The 18,483-nt window shown below is 40.2% G+C and overlaps 1 protein-coding gene and 1 pseudogene across 1 annotated transcript; one reads left to right on the top strand and one right to left on the bottom strand.

The window, feature by feature from the left end:
* Nucleotides 1-753: 753 nt before the first annotated feature.
* Nucleotides 754-2,764, top strand: LOC120243255 (the record flags this gene model as incomplete). Its single annotated transcript, XM_039249330.1, is given in 4 exon segments — nucleotides 754-2,376; nucleotides 2,378-2,417; nucleotides 2,419-2,499; nucleotides 2,501-2,764. Coding segments are annotated over 4 exon segments (1,977 nt in total), but the record flags the coding sequence as incomplete, so codon positions are not given.
* A 71-nt stretch (nucleotides 2,765-2,835) lies between these two features.
* LOC120243256 lies at nucleotides 2,836-8,989 on the bottom strand (annotated as a pseudogene).
* Between the last annotated feature and the right edge of the window lie 9,494 nt (nucleotides 8,990-18,483).

The raw sequence follows: 18,483 nt of genomic DNA on the forward strand, positions 1-18,483 counted from the left end.
CGAGTAAGACCCTAGGCTCGCTCTGTGATTGGTTGAATTTGAAGGTATTCTAAATGTTGTAATTGGATCCCGCCAAAAGTAACGAATACCCTAGACAATGTGTATGGTCAAACCCGCTGTCAATGATGTTGTATAATTATGATTGGATCACTGTTCCCATGTCACAACTTCTATAACTCCCCCGTCACAAACTCCATAAAAACCCTACTCTGCCCTGTTCGAGGCTCTCAGCATGGATCCATTGCGTTGGTGAGGTCTGGGAGCCCGAGCTTAAGCCTGTAATAAAGCCCTTTGCCTTTGCATACGTGACTCGGACTCCTTGGTGGTCTTGGGATTTTGGGGAGATGGTGATCTGGGCATAACATTTGCGGGCTCTCCGGGATTTCTCCCCCAGACTCCCAAGGACCCCCGACACGTGGGGCCTACCGCCAGCTGGTAAGTGTACTTGTCTCTTTGTCTAACTCTTCCTGTCTGTCGTATGTTCTGGTCCCGGGGTGTATCGGTATTGGGAAGTGGTCAATTACGGTCAGGTGGACGCGCCACGGGACAGTGACCACGGGGGATCCTGTGAAGACGTTCCAGGCCCCCATCGGTAACGGGGTTTGAGGCCCCATGGGTAATGGGGTTCGAGGCCCCATCGGTAACAGAACTTGGTAAAGGAAGGAGCGGGTCGCTACCGTGAAACCGGTGCAAGGCCGGCGTCTTATTTTTCTGTGTCTGTGTCTCTCTGTGGTTGTCGATTTTCTCTGTTGGTGTCTATTACCTTGTGACTGAGACTGACGCTATGGGACAGACTTCATCCAAACCCCTAGACTTAATGTTAGCCCATTTTGGAGAGGTTAAAAAACGAACTCATAACCTCTTGGTGATTGTCAGGAAAGGCCCATTTCAAACTTACTGCAGCTCAGAGTGGCCTACTCTCAATGTGGGATGGCCACCGGAGGGGACCTTCGACCGCGACACCATTCGGAAGGTCGAGGCTCAGATTTTCCGACCCCGAAGGGGACATGCAGACCAAGTCCCATACATTGTGGTTTGGGCTGATCTGGTTGATGACCCACCCCCTTGGCTTAAAAGAGTCTTGCCTCCACAGAAACCTGAGATCCTGGCGATAGCTGAAAAGTGCCCGCCCTCCCGGGCTGCCGAAACACACAAAAAAGGAAACTATCTACCCTATCTTGCAGGGCGGAACAGGGCAAGAATCCATTTTCCCCCCTCCTTGTCTATCCCCTCCACAGGGCTCAGCAGGAGGGGCAAGAGTGCTGTTGCAGGAACCACCGGCGCCCTCTGTCCCGCCCACCACGGCGGCCTTCTGAACGGCGGGAATGGGCCCCGCCGCCGCCATGGAATAACGCCTGAGGGACCGGACTCAACTGTCCTGTCCCTGAGAGCTACAGGCCCCCCCGATGATAGGGGAAATCAGCCCCACCATTACTGGCCCTTCGCCACAAGCGACCTATACAATTGGAGGTTTCAAAACGCTCCATTCTCGGAGAATTCCCTCGCCCTTATTAATCTATTAGAAACTGTTCTGTTCACTCATCAGCCCACTTGGGATGATTGCCAGCAATTGTTACAGGTACTGTTTACTACTGAGGAGTGGGAAAGGATCCAGTTGGAAGCCAGGAAACTGGTTGCTGGGCCCACTGGAGTTCCCACTACGGACCAAGCTCGAATTGATGCCGGTTTTCCCCTAGCTCGGCCAAATTGGGACTACAACACAGCTGAAGGTAAGGAGAGTCTCTTGGTCTACCGCCAGACTCTGTTGGCAGGTCTCAAGGCTGTGGCCCGCAAGCCAGCTAATATGGCTAAGGTATATAATGTCAGTCAGGGACCTGAGGAAAGCCCTGCAGCACTCCTTGAGAGAATAATGGAGGCATTCCGTCAGTACACCCCTATGGACCCTGAGGCTCAGGCAAGCTTGGCTGCGGTGGCCATGGCTTTTATCAATCAGTCTGCTCCTGATATTCGGAGAAAACTTCAGAGATTAGATCGTCTAGGAGAAAAAAGCCTCCAAGATCTAGTGGTCGTGGCAGAAAGGGTGTACAGTAATAGGGAAAGTGCAGAGGATAAGCAGATAAGAGCTGAAAAAAGACAAAACCAAAGTCTAGCCAAGATCCTGCTTGTGGCGACTGCTGAACCAGAGGACCGAAAAAGACACCTCAAACAGCTGGCTTCAGGAGAAGGTAAGAAACACTCCCAACGGGTTAAAGGACGCCCCCGCCTGGGCAAAAACCAATGTGCCTACTGTACAGAAGAAGGGCATTGGTCCAGGGAGTGTCCCAAGAGAAAATCGAAAGCTCCCATTCTAGTAACGGGAGATGACAGTGACTAGGGGAGACGGGGTTCGGCACCCCTCCCCAAACCCAGGGTAACTAAAAATGGAGGGGAAGCCCACCGAGTTCCTAGTGGACACTGGGGGCTCAACATTCTGTGCTCCTACAACCTGCTGGCCCCCGGGCAAACAAGACATCCTGGGTCCAGGAAGCCACAGGGATGAAAACAGTATCCACGGACAACCCGAAGAACGGTGGACCTTGGTGTGGGCCGGGTACCCCACTCCTTTATGGTCATCCCAGACTGCCCCTACCCCTTGCTAGGCCGCGATCTGCTGACCAAGCTGGGAGCTCAGATTCATTTTTCAGCCGAAGGTACTAGGGTATTAGACCAGGCTGGGCAGCCAATACATGTGCTCACTTTAGGGCTGGCGGATGAACATCGCCTGCATGAGACGCCGCTGACACCAGATGCAGGGATTCAACGTTGGCTCCAGCAATTCCCGTCAACGAGGGCTAAGACGTTGGCAAGGGGGGCCGGCTGTGGTGCGGGCGCCCCTCAGTACTCCTGGGAGGCCTAGGTGGCCTTCTTGTTGCCCATGGGCGCCTTCGGCCCCACGGTGGCGCTGTTCTTCTTGGGTGGCAGCACGGCCTGGATGTTGGGCAGGACGCCTCCCTGGGCGATCATAACGCCGCCCAGCAGCTTGTTGAGCTCCTTGTCGTTGCGGATGGCCAGCTGCAGGTAGCGGGGGATGATCCGCATCTTGTTGTCATGGGCCGTTGCCCGCCAGCTCTGGAATCTCCATGGTGGGATGTTCCAGCACGGACACCAGGTGCACCAGGGTGCCGGCGCCAACTCGCTTGGCATAACGGCCCTTGATGAAGAGGGACACCTACCAAAGGGCTAAGGAAACACGGCCCACCGAGCATTCCCAACCAAACATGAAACTTCCCAGATCATGGCCAAGAAACTCCTAGAAGACAGGGATGGTTTTCCTCAGATGATAGGGTCAGACAACAGACCTGCATTTGTGTCCAAGGTCAGCCAGAATTTAGCCACGGCCCTGGGGATTAATTGGAAATTACATTGTGCATACAGACCCCAGAGTTCAGGGCAGATAAAAAATGAATAGAACCCTAAAAGAGACCTTAACTAAATTGACCTTGGAGGCTGGCGGAGACTGGGTGGCTCTCCTCCCCTTTGCACACTATCGGGTGTACAACTCCCCTACCAGATGGGATTAACTCCTTTTGAAATCATGTTTGGGATGACCCCTCCCATCATTCCCAAACTCCAAGCACAGGTGATTAACGAGTTTGAAGATTAGCGCCTACGGGATGACTTCAGAAAAGTCCGGTGGGCCCATAAACATGTCTGGCTTAAATTGTATGCCCTCTATCCAGATAGAATGCATGATTACTAAACATAGGTTTGAGTTTTCAGCTTCTATTGCAGAAAAAGTAAAACTATTTGGACCTTTCGAAAAAGATGGTTTATGCTTAATTGGTTCGTGGGCCCACTGGAGGTTGGTTCAAAAATTCTAGTGTAAACACCTCTCAATTGGTTACTAAGTCCTCAATTGGAGACTAAGGTTTCCTAAGTTAAAATTCTATTAAGTGTATACTTACGACTAATGGAAAATAAGGAAAGCAATCCTGTATATAGGAAACTGAGAGATACATAAAAAAGATGTAAGAAATGAAAATACATTTTTTTGAGGGTAAAAGAAAGTAATTTTGTCCTAAATAAGACTGGTTGCTTAAAAAGAAATGGTTTTGGGACGAAGTTTAAAGGTAAAGAAAAGGTGTAGAAGGTCTGTGAAGGGAAGTCTTTGAAAAGGAATTCTACGTGTGCTCAGGAAGGTTGAGATGAATGGAATTCAAAAAGTACACTGGTTGGTATAAGGTTAAAACTCTACTTTTCTCTCTGGTCAAAAGACAAAGTTTTCTTGGATTGTAAATCTGCTCTTGATAAGACAATGTAAACAAAGGTTTTCTCCTTTTGCTGCCAAGAAAACCAAAGCTTTAGGTTTCATCTTTATCAGGTCTTTGTACAGTTAAAACTTCTCAATGTTGAAGGAGCTACTCCAACCAATGTTGGTTTCTATCTTTTATTGCCACTTTGGTTGAATAGAAAAAGTTTTAAGATTTGTAATGATCTGTAATTCTATTTAGGATACGCTTTATAACTTCCTAAGGTTTTAACAAACTTCCCAGGATTTGAATAGTAAAAAAGGGTCTTTTGGCCAATTAGGGCCCTTTATTTGAGATGCTAAATTACTTGGAAAAGCACTGTGTACAAAAGTAAACCTTAGGTTGTATTGCATGGGTAAATGCTATAACTACCTAAATATATACGCAAATCCTAAAGTTTTAATGTTTTGGTATAGGGTTATCATGTAATATTCTGATTAACAATGTCCATCTGAGATTTTGTCATTTGAATAGATTGCTTGAAAACTCCATTGCCCATTTACAAGAGTACCTAACTTCACTGGCAGAAGTAGTACTTCAAAACAGAAGGGGGCTAGACTTGCTATTCCTCCAACAAGGAGGACTCTGCAACATTAAAAGAAGAATGCTGTTTCTACGCAGACCATTCGGGTGTAATAAAAGAATCTTTAGCTAAAGTTCGAGAGGGACCAGCCAAACGAAAGCGGGAACGAGAACAAAACCAAGGATGGTTTGAATCATGGTTTAACAACTCACCTTGGCTATCCAATATATAAAACAAAGATTAGGTACCCTTCAACTAATGGTCTTACAGGCCCAATATCAACCTTTAGACCAAAGTGATGGAGATACGACTGACCCAGGATTGGGTCAGTTACAGGATAGAGGGGGAAATAATAAGGACACAAGTCTAAATGTCTAAACCAAACTGACTCCATGACAGGCTTTAAGTTTCCCCTCTAAACTAGAAGGCCTAAGTTTCAGCTTCCCTGAAACTATCAGGAAGTTACACATTGCCCAAGGCAGGAGAAACCACCCTTGCAACACCCAATCAGGAAAGGCCAGTGACCACCCTCCACGTTGTTAGGGGAGAGGCCTGGAGATAGAAACTATAGATAGGACCCTGTTACCTAATGTTAAAGTTAACCCGTTAGTCACCGAGTAAGACCCTAGGCTCGCTCTGTGATTGGTTGAATTTAAAGGTACTCTAAATGTTGTAATTGGATCCCGCCAAAAGTAACGAATACTCTAGACAATGTGTATGGTCAAACCCGCTGTCAATGATGTTGTATAATTATGATTGGATCACTGTTCCCATGTCACAACTTCTGTAACTCCCCCGTCACAAACCCCATAAAAACCCTACTTCTGCCCTTGTTCGGGGCTATCAGCATGGATCCATTGCGTTGGTGAGGTCTGGGAGCCCGAGCTTAAGCCTGTAATAAAGCCCTTTGCCTTTGCATACGTGACTCGGACTCCTTGGTGGTTTTGGGATTTTGGGGAGATTGCGATCTGGGCATAACAGTGTCTTATGTTTATCAACCCACAATAATTTTATGAGGTAAGTATTATTTTCATTCTATAGGCGAGGAAACTGAAATATGAAAAGGTTAAATAACTCATCTATTGTTATGAAGGTATAAGCTATAAAAATGATATTAGAAACCATGAATCTGTCTCTAGTCATTGTGTTGAGCAAACTCAGAAAAACAGTTAGGTCTTTGATATTATAAGTGCTATGCATAGTTTCCAAGGGCTTCACATGTATTAAGTTGTTTGACCCTCATAATAATGCCCTAAGTACATACATTATTATTAGCCCCATTGCATGATGTGAAAACTGAGGCACAGAGTAAGTAATTTATCCAAGATAACACAACTAGTAAGTTTCAGAGCCAGAATTTGAATCCAGGCATTCTGGCTATAGATAATCCACTTGACCATTGGTTAAGCAAATAATTTTGTTTTGCTTGTTAGCAAAATTTATTTTGATTTATTAATTCATATTAACATGAATTCATATTAATTCAAAAGTATATTCTGAAAAATTTCAAGTAATATATAACATATAAAATATGTTCCTTAAGAGTTATTTAAGTATACTAGTGATATAAGATGTGCATGCTTGTAGAAAATACTAATGAAATGTATTATTTAAATTGCAATGTGTTTACTGCAAGAAATCCCTGTAGGAATTCCTAGAGATTTATTTATATTACTACAAGAAGTGATGCCAGTTCAGTCAGCTTTTTATGAAGATATATATGATAACAGATTGGAAATTTCTTCTCAAACATCTGTCTCCAAGATTGTATCTCAGGAAAATAGTATTTTCACTACTGAGAAATTTGACATTGCAGCTGTGTTTATGCTGTTGGCAGAAAGACTTTGGGTACTTAGAAATTTTTCAGATATGTTGTAGTAGGTTTTTCTGGGTCAAACATATTAATATAAAGATGCTTAAAATAGACTTGATTTTATTAGAGGTTCTAAGGGTAGCTACAGTATTTATATTTTGTGCTGCAAGCTTATAAAATTAACATGATTGAGAATGAAATCTCTGCAACTGTGGAGTTTATTAACATGTACCTTTTTACAATAAATATAACACCATTTACTTACTTGGCTATAGAATATGAACATAGAGTTGCTTTCCTTGCACTCCCCTAATATCTAAAGACACAGACTCAGAACTAGTGATGCACACTGAATGTAAAAAAGAGAGTTTTTTTTTAAATTTTGGGACCCTTTGAATTACAGGAATATTGATCCTATATTTTTGCTCTTATAATTTTGATAATCCAACCATATTATATTCAATATTCTCACATATTGTGCATGATTTTTCACTGGAACCCAATAAGCTCTATAAGGATAAATATAACAATCTTATCCTTGGGGTATGTGTTAAAAACGTAAAATAGCACTATTAAGACTAGAAATAAAATGTAGAAATGAAATGGAATTAAAAGAAAATACAGAGTGGGGCGCCTGGGTGGCTTAGTCGGTTAAGCGTCCGACTTTCGCTTGGGTCATGATCTCACGGTTCGTGGGTTCGAGCCCCGCGTCGGGCTCTGTGCTGACTGCCGGCTCAGAGCCTGGAGCCTGTTTCAGTCTGTGACTCCTTCTCTCTCTCTCTGACCCTCCCCTGCTCACGCTGTCTCTCTCTCTCTCTCCTAAAAATAAATAAAACATTAAAAAAAAAAGAAACAACAACAATAAATTCTATGCATAAAAAAAAAAAAGAAAATACAGAGATAAAAGTCATATGAAAAAGAAGTATAGAAAACCTAAGAAGAAGAAAGTAGTGTGTCATAGAAAACTCAAAGAGGAAGGGCATCTGGCTGGCTCAGTCAGTAGAGTGTGTGACTCTTGATCTCGGGGTTGTAGGTTTGAGCTCTACACTAGGTGTAGAGACTACTTAAAAATAAAAAAAAATCTAAATATTTTTTGAAAAAAATTTTTTTTGAAAAAAATTGGAAAAGATCAATTCTAAGGGCAATATCTTTAGAAAACAGAAGAAAGAAAAGATAAGGAAAAAAAAACAGTGGGAAAGTGATGGAAAATGAAAATAAAAAATGAAATAAAAAACAAAAATAAAAACCAAAATAGAATATTGAGGAAGACCAGCATATCAGAGAACATATTTTTAACAAAAGATTTTTGATAAGAAAATGAAATTATCTGTGAGAATATTTAATACTTAGATAATTTTATCTATATTCACTCTATTATAATACACAGAGTCTGCACAGAACAGAGATCACAGTGGAGCAAATCCACAACCTCTTCTACAGATAATTATTCTCCGTTTGAGAAATAATTCCTGCCTTGATATTTAGGCCTTCGATAGAAACTGAATGCCTAACCATGGGATGTCAATGGACAGTATTAACTGAGTTTCATTTATGAAATGAGTGTGATCTCGGCCACCAGGTCACAAGGTTGGGTGTGCATGGCAGTACTCTATCATGAGGTAGAAATGGTATATAAGATATTGGATTAGAGCAGAATTGGAAGACACAAGTAATTGCATGAAGACATCTTCAACAATGACCCCTCTTCTCTTTCAATCCACATTTAGGGCCTTACAAGAAGTTTCTTATAACTATTTTGACGGGGGAGGAAAAACCCAGGACTGGCTTACAAATGGTTCTTCATGAGGTATTGGTACCAACAAGAGGTGGATGGTTGTATCATTACAGTCCCAATGAGAGGTGGCCCTGAAGCGGCATTAGTAGAGGAAAATTCTCTTGAGTATAATTTAGAGCAATACATCTATCTACCTTGTCTGGACTGAAACTTGACCAGAAGTATGGATCTGCAGTGATTCATGGGTTAGATGTTCAGGCACTTGGAGGGGACAAGATTGGAAGACTGATACAAGATGGTCTGAGGAAAGAGATATGTAGGTGAACTTCTCAGAATGGGCTAGAATGTTAGGATCTCTGTTCTATGCAAATACTCACTAAAAGGCATTATCTGAAGAGGATTTCAATAATCAGGTGAACAAAATGACATTCTCTTGATGTCCACCAACCAGCTACCCTAGTGTTTTCTTAATGGACCCATGGTCAAAACAGCCATGTTGTCTGGCATGGAGGCTCAACATGGTCTCAGTAATATCATCATCTCACCAAGGATAATTCTGTAGCCTGCTGCACTGCTATTGCTGAGTGCCTGACTAGCTGAGAGCACAGAACAACACTGGCATCCTTCCTTGAAGGAACAAGCCAGCCACCTGGTGGTAGGTTGATCATATTGGACCACTTCCCTCATCAAAAGACCGATGTTTTCACTGGGATAGACATTATTTGGGATATGGACTTACTGTCTCTCTATAAGGCTTCTTTTTGCACCATTACATGTGGACTCATAAAATGCCTTATCCATTTTCTTATATTCTGTACAACACTGCTTCTGTTAAGGAACTTCACAGCAAATGAAGTGCAGTATGGACTCATGCCCATGAAACACACTGGTCACTGAAGCATCTGACCTCATAGAACAGTGGATACTGTCTTTTCCATAGCCAGAATAAACACAGGAATCAAGACATGGAATTAGGAGTGGCTTTGCTCATTATAATACCTAAAAATGTGCTTGCAGAATTTTTGCTTTCCATCCCTGTAACATCAAACTCTGCTGATCTGGAGCTCTTGACTCCCAGGGTAGGAATGCTTCCACAAGGGCCATGATAATGGTTCTTCTATTGAATTAGAAGATAAAACTGCCACTTGGACATTTTATGTTTCTCATGCCACTGAACCATCAAATAAATAAGAGAGTTGCTTTATTGGATGAGAAGATTGATCCTGATTACAAAGGGAAAACTGGGCTGATTAACTGATTAACTGCTAAAACATAGTACTCAACCCAGGATACTCTTGAGAGCACCTCTTATCACTTCAATGTCCAATAGTAAAAGTTATTGGAAATTTCAGCAACCAAACCAAGGCAGTACCACTGAGCATTCAGGAATGAAGGTTTTGGTCATCTCACCAGGTAAAGAATTTAGATTGGCTAAGGGCCTGACTAAGGAAAAAGGAAACATGGAATGTAGAATGGTTAATGAAAAAAAGTTGTGAATACCAATGATGGATCCACCCCCAGTTACAGAAATGAGGATTGTAGCAACTGTGTACACATTGTTTACTTGCTACATGTGTGCTTGCATGTGTGCATATGTATTTGTAAATATTAACTATTTTCTTCTTCCTCCTTCTCCTTATATTACTTAATACAAGTTTTGTTGGTGGTAAACTTTAAATTTTAGTTTTCAAGTAGTAGAAAATGAGGTAAGGCTGTGACTAAATTTAAGGAGTAACCAAAATAATATAGAGGTTATTGACTCCCAGAAATGTGCACCATGACTGTTGGGGTACTGTGTCTCCTCCTTTTTAGGGAAGGATGAGAATGTCTTTGTACACAGTAGTTACATCCAGGGGGACAGAGAGATGTCTTGTTATAGTACAGATGCTCAAACATTCCTAGAAGCATTTGTGTGGATACTGAGTTGCCAGAGCAGTCAGTGTGGCAGTTATTCCATCATTTGGTGTGTGCTTGTATAAAATATTCCTTTATGTGTGTATACATGTGTATGTATGTGTGTGTATATCCCACCTTCTTTATCCATTCATATGTTAGTGGATATTTAGGTTATTGCTAATAACTTGCCTATTGTAAATAATGCTGCAATGAACATGGGGATGCAGATATCCTTATGAGTTAGAGTTTTCATTTTCTTCAGATAAATATCCAGGAGTGGAATTGCTAGATCATGTAGTTCTATTTTTAATTTTTTAAGGAACCTCGATACTGTTTTCCATAGTGGCTGCACCAATTTACATTCCTACCATCAGTACACAAGGCTTCCCTTTTCAACATATTCTCACCATCATTTATTTGTCTTTTAAAAAATTCATTAATTGGGGCACCTAGGTGGCTCAGTTGGTCGGGCATCTGACTTCAGCTCAGGTCATGTTGTCATGGTTCGTGGGTTCGAGCCTCGCATCGGGCTCTGTGCTGACAGCTAGTTCAGAGACTGGAGCCTGTTTTGGATTCTGTGTCTCCCTCTCTCTCTGATCCTCCCCTTCTCATGCTTTCTCTTTTTCTCAGAATAAAAGAAAAATAAAATTTCATTAATTTTTAAATTTATATTCAAATTAGTTAGCATATAGTGCAACAATGATTTCAGGAGATTCCTTAATGTCCCTTACCCATTAGTCCATCCCCTCTCCCAGAACCCCTCCAGCAACTCTTTGTTCTCTGTATTTAAGAGTCTCTTATGTATTGTCTCCCTCCCTGTTTTTATATTATTTTTGCTTCCCTTTCCTTATGTTCATCTGTTTGTATCTTAAATTCTTCATATGTATGAAGCCAAATGATATTTGTCTTTCTCTAATTTTGCTTAGCATAATACCCTCCAGTTCCATCCACATAGTTGCAAATGGCAAGATTTCATTCTTTTTGATTACTGAGTAATACTCCATTGTATATATATCCCATCTTTATCCATTCATCAGTTGATGGACATTTAGGCTCTTTCCATGATTTGGCTACTGACGAAAGCACTGCCATGAACACTGGGGTACACGTGCCCTTATGCATCAGCACTCCTGTATCCTTTGGGTAAATTCCTAGTAGTGCTATTGCTGGGTCATAAAGTAGTTCTATTTTTAATGTTTTGAAGAACCTCCACACTGTTTTCCAGAGCGGCTGCACCAGGTTGCATTCCCACCAACAGTGCAGGAGGGTTCCTGTTTCTCCACACAATCCTCAGCATCTGTTGTTTCCTGATTTGTTCATTTTAGCCACTCTGACCAGTATGAGGTCATATCTCAATGTGGCTTTGATTTGTTTTTCCCTGGTGATGAGTGACGTTGAACATCATTTCATGTGTCTATTGGCCAGCTGGATGTCTTCTTTGGAATAGTTTCTATTCATCTCTTCTGCTCATTTCTTCACTGGATTATTTGTTTTTGGGTGTTGAGTTTGGTAAGCTCTTTATAGATTTTGGATACTAGCCCTTTATCCAATATGTCATTTGCAAACATCTTTTTCCATTCTGTCAGTTGCCTTTTAGTTTTATTGATTGTTTCCTTTGCAGTGCAGAAGTTGTTTTTTGTTTTTGTTTTTTTTTTTTTTTTAAATCTTGATGAGGTCCCAATAGTTCATTTTTGCTTTTAATTTCCTTGCCTTTGGAGATGTGTCAAGTAAGAAACAGCTGCGGCTGAGGTCAAAGATGTTGTTTCCTGCTTTCTCCTCTAGGGTTTTGATGGTTTCTTGTCCCACATTTAGGTCTTTCATCTATTTTGGGTTTATTTTTGTGTATGGTGTAAGAAAGTGGTCTAGGTTCATTGCTCTGCATGTTGCTGTCCAGTTTTCCCAGCACCATTTGCTGAAGAGACTGTCTTTATTCCATTGGATATTCTTTCCTGCTTTGTCAAAGAGTAGTTGGCCATACATTTGTTGGTCCATTTCTGGGTTTCCTATTCTGTTTCACTGATCCGAGTGTCTGTTTTTGTGCCAGTACCATACTGCCTTGAAAATTATAGCTTTGTAATACATCTTGAAGTCTGAGATTGTGATGCCTCCACGTTTGGTTTTCTTTTCAAGATTGCTTTTTTTTTTTTTTTCAAGATTTGGTTTTGTTTCAAGATTCAGGAGTCTTTTCTTGAATACATACAACACAATCCATAAATTGTAAATCCATTGTTTACAATTAGGATTGTTTGCTCTAGCTCTGTGAAGAATGCTGGTGTTATTTTGATAGGGATTGCTCTGGTCTTTTTGATAATAGCGATTCTAACAGGTGTGGGGTGATATCTCACTGTGGTTCTGATTTGCATTTCCTTATAATTAGACATGTTGAGCATCTTTTTTATGTACCTGTTGGCTATCCATATGTATTCTTTGGGAAAATGTCTATTCACATCCTCAACATAGTTTTTAATGATTGCTTAAAGTCCAGTCCTTTGGCAAGATCATAATTTATTTAACTATTCCTCTTTTGATAGGCATTCAGATTATTTCCAATATTTATTAAAATAACTGCAATGACTGTCTTCATGTAAAGCTTTTTATGCACTTCAGGGTGTATCTTTAGGATATATTCCCCAAAGTGGAACTGCTGTGTTAAAGAGTGTGGATGTTTTCTGAAAACTATAAAACATTGACAAAAGAAATTCAAGATGATGAAAAGAAATGGAAAGACAATCCATGCTCATGGGTTGGAAGAATAAATAAATGTGTCTATACTGTTAAATTGTTAAATGTCTATACTACCCAAAGCAATCTACAGATGCTACAGATTAATGCAATCCCTATCAAAATACCAACAGCATTTTTCATAGAACTAGAACAAACAATCCTAAAATTTATATGGAACCACAAGAGACCTTGAATAGACAAAGCAATCTTGAAGAAGAAAAACAAAACTGGAGGCATCACAATTCCAGATTTAAAGTTATGTTACAAAGTGGTAGTAATTAAAACAGTATGCTACTTGCATAAAAATAGACACACAGATCAACAGCACAGAAAACCCAGAAATAAACCCAATTATATGGTCAATTAATCTTTGACAAAGTAAGAAACAATATGCAATAGGAAAAAGACAGTCTTTTCAACAAATGGTGTTAGGAAAACTGGACAGCCACATGCAAAAGAATGAAACTAGACCATTTTCTTTCACCATACACAGCTCAAAATTGATTAAGGAACTCAGTGTGAGGTATGAAACCATAAAAATTTTAGGAGAGGGCACAGGCATAATCTGTCTGACATTGACCATAGCAACATTTTTCTAGATAGGACCCCAAGGCAAGGGAAATAGAGGCAAAAATAAACTATTGAGCAAAGATAAACTACATGAAAATAAAAACTTTCTGCACAGTGAAGGAAACAACCCCCCCCAAAAAAACTAAAAAGCAACCTACTGAATGGGAAAAGATATTTGCAAATGACATATCCAAAAAGGATCAGTATCCAAAATACATAAAGAACTGATACAACTCAACACCAAAACCAAACAATCTAATTCAAAAATTAGCATGAACAGACATTTCCCTAAAGAAGACATTCAGATGGCCAACAGATACATGAAAAGACACTTAACATCTCTTATCATTAGGGAAATGCAAATCAAAACTACAATGAGATATCACCCCATAATTTGTCAGAATGGGTAAAACAAAAAACACAAGTGTTGGATAGGATGTGGAGAAAAAGGAACCCTTGTGTACTGTTGGTGAGAATGTAAACTGGCACAGTCACTATGGAAAACAATATGGAGGGTCCTCAAAAAGTTAAAAATAGAACTGCCCTACAATCCATGAAGCGCACTACTGATGAGTCTTTACTCCCAAAATACAAAATTGCTAATTAAAAGGATACATATCCCTCTATGTTTATTGCAGCCAAACTATGGAAGCAGCCCAAGTGTCCAGTGACAGACGAATGGATAAAGAAGATGTGATATATATATATGTGTGTGTGTGTGTATATAATGGAATATTATTCAGCCATAAAAAGAATGAAATCTTGCCATTTGCAACAACATGAATGGAGCTAGAGAATATAATGCTAAGTGAAATAAGAGAGAAAGACCAATACCATATGATTTCACTCATATGTGGAATTTAAGAAACAAAACAAATAAGCAAAGAAAAAGAGAGAGAGAGGGAAACCAAGAAACAAACTCTTAATTAGAAAGCAAACTGATGGTTATTAGAGGGGAGATGAGTGGAGAGGGATGGGGGATATAGGGGATAAGGATTAAAGAGTACACTTCTCAAAAAAGAAAAAAAGAGTGTGGACTTTTTAAGTTTTTAATTTTAATCTTTTCAATCCTAATTTGTCCTCAAGTTCTTACAGACGTATAATGCTTTTTCATGATCCATAATCTAAAAAGCACTGAAAATTGAAAACATTTTCATATATCACCTGACTTATAAGCATTTAGCAGTAAAACTTAAGTGATTTATGGACTTTATTTTCCCACATGGTGTGAATATTTACATATTTTGCAGAAATATTAATATATTTGATTATGGGGCACTATTTGAGAACCCACTTGGAAGGCTATGTAATTATGCAGTAATTGTATCATATAAGGTACTTTGAAATTCCCAAAATGTCTTTCTAATGAAAGATATCCAGGCTTAAGGCTTTCAGATGAGGACTAAGAATCTGTACTAGTAACATACAAGAATATACTAGAAATATTAATTTAAAAAATCTTTGGGGGATCCTGGGTGGCTCAGTCCATTGAGTGTCCAACTTTGGCTCAGGTCATGATCTCAGTTTGTGTGAGTTCAAGCCTCACATTGGGCTTGCCAATGTCCACGCAGAGTCCTCTTCAGATGCTGTCCCCCTCTTGCTCTGCCCTTTCCCCGCTTGCACTCTCTCTCTCAAAAATAAACAAACACTAAAAAGAAAAAAAAGAAAGAAAAACCCTTAAAAAAATCTTTGCTGACCTCTTTATGCTAGTATTGTAGACCTGCTTTAGTCCCCCCTGCAAATTCATTTTGAAATCTTAACTCCTCAGCACCTCAGAAAGTGACTATTTGAAAATAGGGTCTTCAAAGAGAAAATTAAGATAAAAGATCATTAGGGTAGGTCCTAATCTAATCACTAGTATCCTTATAAGAAGAGATTAGGACAGATTCATACAAAGAGAAGACTGTAGGGAAAGAAAGTGGCTATATACAAGCCAACGAGAGAGGCCTCAGGAGAAGCCAAGCCTGCTGACACCTTGATTTCAGACAGTAGCCTCTAGAATTATGAGAAAATAAATTTCTTTTGTGAAAGTCACCCAGTCTGTGGTATTTTATTTTAGCATCCTAGAAACTAATACAGGGGTAACATATAACTTTTATAATGAACAAAATCAGGAAAGGTATGTCTGCTTTGCAAAAAACTAAAACTAACCAACTAAAAATGTAGCAAAAAAAATTCAGTCTTTTATAATGTGATTGGTTTTACAATTGCCATTTATTGTTGTTATCCTTTATGTTGAATTTTGCCAGGGAAGATTTGAAGCTCATTTATCCCTCAGTTACACCGTTCCCCTCCCATTCCAGTCTTACTTCAGTTATTACCTCATACTGTCAAATAACTATATAGAAAACTTTTAATACAAAGCTTTTATTGTTGTGTTTACTTCCTTGCTAGAAACCCAGGACTAATCAGAACCATCTGGGGTCTCCGGGATCCCATAGTCAGTCTCTTGATCTAAGACATGGTCTCCCTAACCCTTCATCCACCTCAACAGAGAGTAGATTACTATCCATCTGTGTGCAGGATCCCATGTACAGTTTCAGTAACTTTTCCAATCTCTGCCATTCTACGAAGTATATTAGGATGGAAACAAATATTACTATATCAATATACTAGGGATTATTTTAATTTTTGAAAAAGAAATCTTAGAAAATTTCAACACCTTAGGGGTGCCTAGGAGACTCAGTCAGCTGAACATCCAACTCTTAATTTTGGCTAAGGTCATGATCTCGTGGTTCAGTTTGTAGGATTGAGCCTTGCCGTCAGTGTGGAGCCTCCACGGGATTCTCTCCTCTCTCTCTCTGCCCCTCCTCAGCTTGCTCTTGCACACACACATACTCATGCTTTCTTGCTCTCTCAGTTTGTGGGATTGAGCCTTGCTGTCAGTGTGGAGCCTCCACGGGATTCTCTCCTCTCTCTCTCTGCCCCTCCTCAGCTTGCTCTTGCACACACACATACTCATGCTTTCTTGCTCTCTCAAAATAAAAAAGTAAACATTAAAAAACTTAAGGGTATTAAAGACAATTTCAACACTTTATTCTTAAATCGTTAAAACTATTGTTAAAGAGTTTGTGTCATTTTACAAGTGTTCCTAGTGAATTGCATATCTAAAGTATTAACCTTTGTTAATGTGCTGAAAAGACACATGAATAGGGAAGAATCTGGGTGACTCTAGTGACAAGGATCTTCGTATTCTCCACTAGCCACTCTTCCAAATTAGTAGGAAAACACTTTGGGAAAAGGTATGACTTTTGGGTGAAGGAGGAGTAGTTCTGGTATTTCTCCATGGAAGGAAACCTGCTACAGGAAGAGGTTTTTCCATAAACAAGAACCAGTAAATGGGAGGCAGCTGGTTTAGCACAAAAAGCTGGTCGTGTGCTTTTGTAGTGCCCAGAAACTGGGTTCCTAGTTCTTCTAAAAGGACTTCAGTACTTTGCAGCCTTGTGAAAGTTCAGTTTGAAGGAGTGTTGTAAATTTCAGCATTGACTGACCATCCTCCCTGCACACAATATGCTGAACAGGCTGTAAATCCTGGTATGAAAACATTGCTCACGCAAGAAGCGTGACACAGGTGAATGTATTCATTCTCAGAACATTTATTGAGTACCAACTATGTGTCAGACTATTCCAGGGGCTGGAGATGCAGTGATGAAGGCAACAAGTAAAAGTTCCTGCCCTTCTTGAGTACATGATTCAGAAATGGAGTTTACTTTACGGTGGTGGAGGTTATATTCTAGTGAAATGGTGACCTGCAGCATGGGAGAGTTTTAGAGCCTCTGATTTGGTTTTCTTTTACTTTAAAAATAAATTGCTGCCATCACTTTTGCAAGCAAACCAGTTCTTGCCAGTCTCCTTGATGATCCATCCAGTTAAGGAATTTTAAAACAGCATCATGCTCTGCTGTCAGCACAGACGCAGTTCGGATCCTCTGCCCCCCTCTCTGCCCCTCCCCCATTTGCTCTTTCTCTCTCTCTCCCAAAAAATAAATAAACATTAAAAAGAATACAATGCCTTAGACTTGGAAGGGACCTTAGTTAAGATAATAGTTTTTAACTGCTTTATTTTACAGATAGAAAATAGGAAGGGACTTACCTAAGGTTACCCATTGCATTACCAAGAGATTGAAGACTAGGCCTTAGAACTCCGCTTGTTTGCTTTTCTCAATCATATTCCTCATAGTTTCTGATTTGAGGTCAGAGCCTGGAGAAGTGACACTTTTCAAAAAGTACCGATGGTGCAATGAGTTCAGGGACTGCTGTAAATTGGAGTGATTTGGTTAATCAGAAATCACGGTTTGGTAAAGGACGAATAAGATAGATCTGAGCTCTAATCCTGGCCTTTTCATTACAGAAAAACCCTTTAACCTGGGCCCTAAATTCTTTGTCTTTCAAATGGATAGGCTAGTTGATAACATTTGCCTAATGCTTTGAGTCCTTTAAAAAAATGCATTTGTGTGAAGAGATTTACAAAGTGCCTGGCAAATAATGCTAAACAATGTTATTTTATTATTAATCACACAGCCTCATAAATATAGATACCATTTTGCAGATGAAGTTGAAAATTAACAGAAATTAAGCACAATTTCCAAGACCCATTAGTGAAGAAACAGGGAAGGTAGGTGAACTGGGAATTCTGACATTACTATTTCTTTTATATGTTAATGTTAAGTACCTTAACATTCTCTCAGTTATTGAGGTTATTATTTTGCAGGAATTAGGACATGCTGTGAACCTAGAAAGATAGGGTAGAAACAGCGAGGTTAGAAACAGCAAGAAGAGGAAAATATTTTATACAGAAGTAAGCCATGCGGGTGAAGGAATAAATAAGTCAATCTTATTTGCTGTCTTTGCCAAGAGGCAGCTTTTCTGATAGGAAGTAGGATGAGAAGGTAGGGAGAAAGAGTGGAAATCCTTGAATGCCAAGCTATGGAGTCTGAGAGCCTTAGCAAGGTGCTTGATCAAAGTGGAGGCCT

The sequence above is a fragment of the Hyaena hyaena genome, unplaced genomic scaffold (assembly GCF_003009895.1).
Source record: "Hyaena hyaena isolate Hyena2069 unplaced genomic scaffold, ASM300989v1 scaffold_334, whole genome shotgun sequence".
Classification (NCBI taxonomy): domain Eukaryota; kingdom Metazoa; phylum Chordata; class Mammalia; order Carnivora; family Hyaenidae; genus Hyaena; species Hyaena hyaena.